At 53.9% G+C, this 5,961-nt stretch overlaps 1 protein-coding gene across 4 annotated transcripts in view; it reads right to left on the reverse strand.

Annotated features, from left to right (window-relative positions):
• Positions 1–1,978: 1,978 nt before the first annotated feature.
• PPP1R3C (protein phosphatase 1 regulatory subunit 3C) overlaps positions 1,979–5,961 on the reverse strand; it is a 4,443-nt gene continuing 460 nt past the window's right edge. Inside the window, exons 1-2 of one of the 4 annotated variants that reach the window (XM_014966082.1) lie at positions 5,887–5,948; positions 1,979–4,758 (exon numbers count right to left, since the gene is read on the reverse strand). In XM_014966082.1, the coding sequence (XP_014821568.1) occupies positions 3,565–4,509 (945 nt within the window). In that variant the 5' untranslated portion in view covers positions 4,510–4,758; positions 5,887–5,948 and the 3' untranslated portion in view covers positions 1,979–3,564. Of the gene's footprint in view, positions 4,759–5,886; positions 5,949–5,961 lie in introns of those variants that run through there. The other 3 variants (XM_014966074.1, XM_014966090.1, XM_014966100.1) reach the window with 3 other exon arrangements.

Consider the following 5,961-nt stretch of genomic DNA (forward strand, 5'->3'; position numbering starts at 1 on the left):
TTACCTGCGGTTTGGTGTGTGACTGGGGGAAGGGGGGACCCCTTGGGGCAGGAGCTGCACCGTGTGAAGGTTTCTGTTGTGTTTCACTCTTTGTGCAGAAGAGGGGAAGGTCCCTCTGCCCCACTGAGTGTGCAGCAGCACCCGCTGTCACGGCACTCCTGAAAGCAAAGTGCAAGGTGCTGGGAGCACAAGCGTATCAAATACCACGATGAGCTGAAATACAAAGAGATAGCAGAGGTTTTTCCCCAGTAACACCTTTGAAGCAAATAATTTTTTATTTTATTCTTCCCCACTTATTTCTTTTACGTAGAAGTCAGCTGTAGAGCAATTTCTTCTCTTGCAGGCTCCCAGTTTCTGGTGTCCTGTGTTTGTTTGCTTGTTCCATATTTACCCCTTCCCCCTGAATTGGGTCTGGTTGTGACACTTCTGTAACCATAATCTCACCGACAGTCGCTCCTGACAAAAAGTCCAGTTTTTAGCTGTTGAGTAGCCTTATTTTTTCCCCTGGCGTTTTCTACCTGAACCCTTTGAAGGCTGCGCTTGCCCAGACCCACATGGGCACAGGACACCTTAGTCCTGCAGAGACACAGAAGTGAACCCAGTCGTTCACTCTGTAACCTTAGTGGTGGGAACACGATCTACAGTGCAGCTGGAGAAGTGTCCTCCCCAGGGAGTGAGACGTGCCATAGCTCTGGCTCAAGGACTGCATCTGCCTTTTACCTTCAGCTTTCGAATGGGATGTATCTGAAGGAGCATCATTAAGATGTGTGTTTGTTTCACTCTCCTCAGCTGAGACAGGTTTCCAAGGGTGATTTTTTTTTTTTTTCCTCATAAATACTCTAAGAGTAGTGTTTTTCCCAGTTAATATACCTCAGTGTTGCTAATGCCTTCCTTCAGGAGCCTGTTACCTTCTCGATGGATGCGAGCTTTAGTGCTGAACACAAGTTTTGTTTTTAAAAAAGGGAAGAGTGAAACTGCATCGCTTTGGTGGGGATGGGAGAGAGGAGAAACCCTTTGGTCCCCCAGCTGAGGGAGGGCTTTGGAGCTGCTGGGTGACCCTGTGGCACTGCACAGCCTCCCCCCTGGGCAAGTAAAACCTCACAAGGCATCTTGGCACAGAAGCTGGTTAAAAGCCACAGCTTGGTCAGAGGAACCCGCCTTCTGGCATTTTTGAAGTGATTTCTGTCTCCGCCAAGAGCAGGGTGAGTAAGTGTTTCTGAGCTGAGATGGCTGGTCCCAGAACTCGGCTGGAGGATGAGAAATGCTGCCTTTCCTCATGCTGGAAGGCATCTGCTCTGCCCAGTGGCCTCATGTCTGGTTTGCTGAAGCAAAGTCCCACCAAGAGCCAGAGGAGCCTTCAAGCCACTTAAGTTATATATTTCTCTGCAGTTCACTCTTTTTTTTGGTTGTTTTTTTTTCCAAAGCAAAGGTGCTGGGTTGCAGTGTGTCCCACCAGCGCTCCTGCCCCGGGCAGTGCTGCTCAGGAGGGTCTGAGGTTGGTGGATGGTGCTGGGGAAAGGAGGGATCTGTGTCCTTCACAGTGTGGAAGCTCTGAATTCCTTCCCCGGGTCGAAAAAGGGCTGTGAGTGCCATGTTGTCTTTTGGGAATTGCTTTTTTCCTAATTAAACTAGAATTCTTGCTGGGAAACCCTGGGCTTTGTGTGCAGGGGGTAGAACTGAACTGTGTCCTGTCCCTGAGTTAAGGTGGTGAGGAATCCCCCATAAAGTCTCTGGTGTCCCATGGCACTGGCTCCCCTGCTTTGCTCTGCTGGGCTCAATCGCCTCCTGGGAGAAGCAGGGATTTGCCAAAAACCTCTGTCCCCGGGGACGAGGGCCCTTGGGAAACAACGCACCCTTCCCCTGGTCTAAATCTGTGCAGGGGAAGGTCCATGGCACGGAGGGACCCGTCTGTGCCTCATACCACAACTTTGTGGTTGCCCAAAAAAGTAGAGAAAGCAAACAGACGGAGGTGACGGAGTGAGAACCAGGTGTATCAAAATACAGTTTATTCTTAAAATGGCTACTTTACACATAACAGCAGGGGTTTCATAGGGAAAAAGTGCAATTAGTGGAAGAGGCTTATTTCACCTTAGTATTTATTGTCTCACTGCACTGCAAGTAGCTTCAGGCTCAGGATATTGTACTTCTTAGCCACAGGCAAAAATGTGATCTATATTTTGATGTTAACACCATTTCTGCAAAGCTAAAATGTGTGCCAGAACTCACACACGCTGGGTATATTGGACAATTTCTCACAAGTCTTGCATGAAACACAGGTCACCCTTACAGTCTGACAGCTCGGAAAGCTAAATTATGAGCATACAGATAAAAAATATACATTAGTTTACTGAAGTCTAAAAAAAAAAAACCTTCAAAAAATGAGGTACAATAAAACAGAGCAGTTTTTCCTATTTCTGTGCAAGCCTATAGTCGGTCTAGAAAAAACTAGTAGCAACCCTGCTCTTGTAAAGGGATCAGCTTCCACGACCCGCAGCTCATCCACTGGCTTCAATATGAAGGACCTGGCCTACGTCACGCACTGGGGAAAGCCACGGCCACCGTGTCACCGGGAAGCAGGACACTTGCCCTCCAGGTGCTGCTGCAGAGGAGGGAGTTCACAAACCGCCCGGTCTGCGACGTCACCGAGCCCTGCTTTTGGCCCCTGGGGTGGCTTTAAAATTCTTCTTCTTTCAAAAGGCACGTTTTTCCTTTAATGCTAAAAGGCAGCCCCCTGCCTGCCCAGCCAGTAGGGTGATGGAGCCAAGGTCAGATTTGTCCTCCAGTGCAAGACACCTGTTATTCACCCAGCCGAGGAGGACAGAGATGTCCACCTTCCCAAAGCAGCAGCTGCCTCCACTGTCCCCTGGACCGGTTCCTGCATTCTCCTCTACAGCCCGCAGAGTTTCTTCTCTGGGATTTAGAAGACCAGCTTTGGAAAGAAGCCATCGGAACACTGCACGTCTCCAAGCCACACAGCACATCCCACCTCTTCCCCTCCTCTCACTTGTCCATTATCCACTCCAAGTTTCTCAACCCACATCGATGCCCAGACCCCAACGGTGGGTTCCCCCCCGACCTCCGCTGCGGGGACACGGGGTCAGAGCCAGCCCCCGATCCAACAGTGTCACCTCATCTCTGCTGCCCACCCAACGGCGGCCAAACCCCTCCTGATGTCCTGTCCGTGTAACACACACACACGTACCCTCACACACGCAGTCACTGCAGCTGGCTGAGACACCATCTCCTTCCACAGCCCCCCACCAGAGCCTCTTGCCCCCCGGCTTGGCCAGAGCCTGCGGCAGAGCGAGAGCAGCGCACGCGTAGGATGGGCCATGCTCTATCTACAGCAGGGGGTTTCTCTTGGGTTTCTCTCTTGCCAAGGGTAAGTTTTGGCTGAGAACTTCAGTAGCATGACGCGGTTCATCAAGTCCCACCACCTCGTGAAGGTGGCTCTGCTCAGAGAGCACACACAGCCTGCCAGGTGGTCTCCTTGCACAGCACGTGAAGCGGAGAACCAACACGGTTCTGCTGCCAAAGGGAGGAAGGCTTCCTCGCTCCTCCAGCTCACCAGTATGGTGAGGAATTCTCAACCTGCCCCAAGCTCTGCCACTGGGGGAAGAGGCTGCTGGAGAGCCTGGGGCTGCCCAGCTGCTCGGGCTCTCGCTCTTGTCCTCTCCTCGGGCTCTGAAGATCTACATAGTCTTTCTCAGCAGACGGCATCTGAACGCCATCAGGCTTCCACTCCGCATGGAGAATCTTGTAGTTCTGACCCTCGTTATTGTCCCAGAAGGTGTGCTCTCCACTTTGGTAGGAAATGCAAAACTCTATCTTGTCTTCGGAGGATATGGTGGGAGGCAAGTCAATGGAGAAGGAGAAGGTATCGTTTTCGGAGTCGCTGTAAACGTTGTTCATGTAGACACACTCGACGTCCCTGTAGGTCTTCCAGGTGTCAAAGGTAATTCGAACCCGAACCTTTTTCTCGAAGCTGACGTTCTTCACTTTGACAGTGCCCGACAGCACCTTCTCCTGCAGGGAGCAGTTCTCCAGGCACACCAAGTTCTTCTGCAGGCGGTTCCTGAAGTCCAGGTAGTCAGCCGACGGCCGAGGGAAACCCAGAATCAAGTTTTTCTCCTCGTGTAGCTTCAAGCCAGACGTTATGCTCTCCAAGCCGAGGAGGTCAAACTGAAGATCCCAGGCAGGCTGCTCCTGGCTCTCGGAGAAGGTGTGGATGGCCGTCAGGGACAGCCCCTTGGAATCCGCAAACACCACCCGCTTCTTGGCCCGGGCGGCCGAGCGGCTCCAGTCGCTCTTCTGGGCCTCCGAGTCGCGTCTCACGTGGAGGCACGGCCGGAGGGGTTTGAATCTGTTCACAAAGTTGTTCCTCTGGCAGTCCTCGAGGGGGCTGAGGAAGCTCTTCAGCGGGGGAGAGTGGGCCAGGCAGATCCTCATGGCCACGTCCACGGGCATGATGGAGCTGGGCAAGGGCCTGGGGTCCAAGATCTGTATCATCCTGGAAGGAGCAGAAAGGCGGGACGCTGTTACTCGCTACCTCAGGTAAGAAGCTTCTTAAGAATGTGTATTGGCTTCATCCGCCATCTTAATTATTCACGGCCCTGTCTTTGCACGGCTTTAAATAATGCAGCCTAAATTAAAATTGACAGTTGGAGCTGAGGAACGAGGGCAAGAGCAGCCAGTGTTTTCTTGCCGATTCTGAACTCTTTGGGTTCAATTTCAGTCTCAATTGCTCTTTCAGAACCGCTGAAAAATAGATTTTAGCAACAGCTAATTAAGCACGTTTCATTGAAGAGGCAGAAAAGAACATTCTGGTTGCCAGTAAGAGGGATCTGGTTACAGGGGACGTGCTCGTCCGCAGCAGCTTTCCTCCCGGAGACCCTCAGCCAGCTCTTAAAATTCCAGCATTAAGATTCCCTGGGCACAGGCAGCACTATATTTAAGCACATCGCCTGCCCCATCACAGCAGCCAAGGGGGGGGCACGTACCACAGTGCAGCACCCTCACACAACCACACACGCGTGTGTCAGGCACTCCGCTTAACTTGGATGAATTAAAATGCTAAAGCACCTCTGGAAATATTTGGCATGAGCTCTAAGCCCTGGGCTGGGTAAGAGAGCTCTGCCCGGCTAACACTGACTGCTGAGGGAATGAGGGGGGGAAAGGAGACACACACTATTTTTGGCTTAAAACCACTTTTTTATAATGCCCGAAGTCCATGCCAAAAGCCTACTGCAAAAATTCAGTAGGAATGCCCCAGCTTTGTTTGTAGAGACCCGCTCATAACCCTCCCTCTCAGGCGATGAAAATCCCAATCAGGATGGGAGAAGGGTCCCCTCGGAGCCCCTGGGCTCCAGGACCCCTAAAGAGGGGCTGGGGATGCGGCGGGTCCCTCCCGGGGGGGGATGCGGCCTTGGCTGGAAAGGGGGGGTTCCGCTGAGTCCCGGGAAGGCGCAGCATTTGCTTTGTCCCTTCAATAAATGGCTTTCTCCTTCCCCGGGATCCCGCCAGAGCCCGCGGGCCCCGCACCGCGCTCTCCGTTCTCTTCCTTGCCCTCTTCCCCCCGCGGTGGCGGGGTTGGGAGCTGCGGGGAGCGGGGCGGCAGCACCGCATCCATCGGCTCCCGCTTGGCTTTACCGGGGCATCCCTGCGGCCGCAAAGCCCTTCTCCCCGCACCCTCCCCGACCGGCCCCGCGGCGGCTGCGGCACCCCGGGGTGGCCAAAAAACCACCCCGAACCCAGCCAGCCCAAGAACCGCAACGCCGGGGGGTGCGGGAGGCGGCAATGACCCGCCAGCCAAAGCCGAGGCAGGGATCGGTCGGTCGGTCGGTCGGTCGGTGCGGGAACGGCGGTGCGGGGGGTGCGGGCGCTTACCTGCTGCAGTGCATGGGGCGGCTCCGCGCAGCGCCCCGCCGCGCCGCCGCCTTTATGGGGCCCGGCCCGCGGCTG

This window comes from Calidris pugnax, unplaced genomic scaffold, assembly GCF_001431845.1.
Source record: "Calidris pugnax isolate Ruff unplaced genomic scaffold, ASM143184v1 scaffold64, whole genome shotgun sequence".
Classification (NCBI taxonomy): domain Eukaryota; kingdom Metazoa; phylum Chordata; class Aves; order Charadriiformes; family Scolopacidae; genus Calidris; species Calidris pugnax.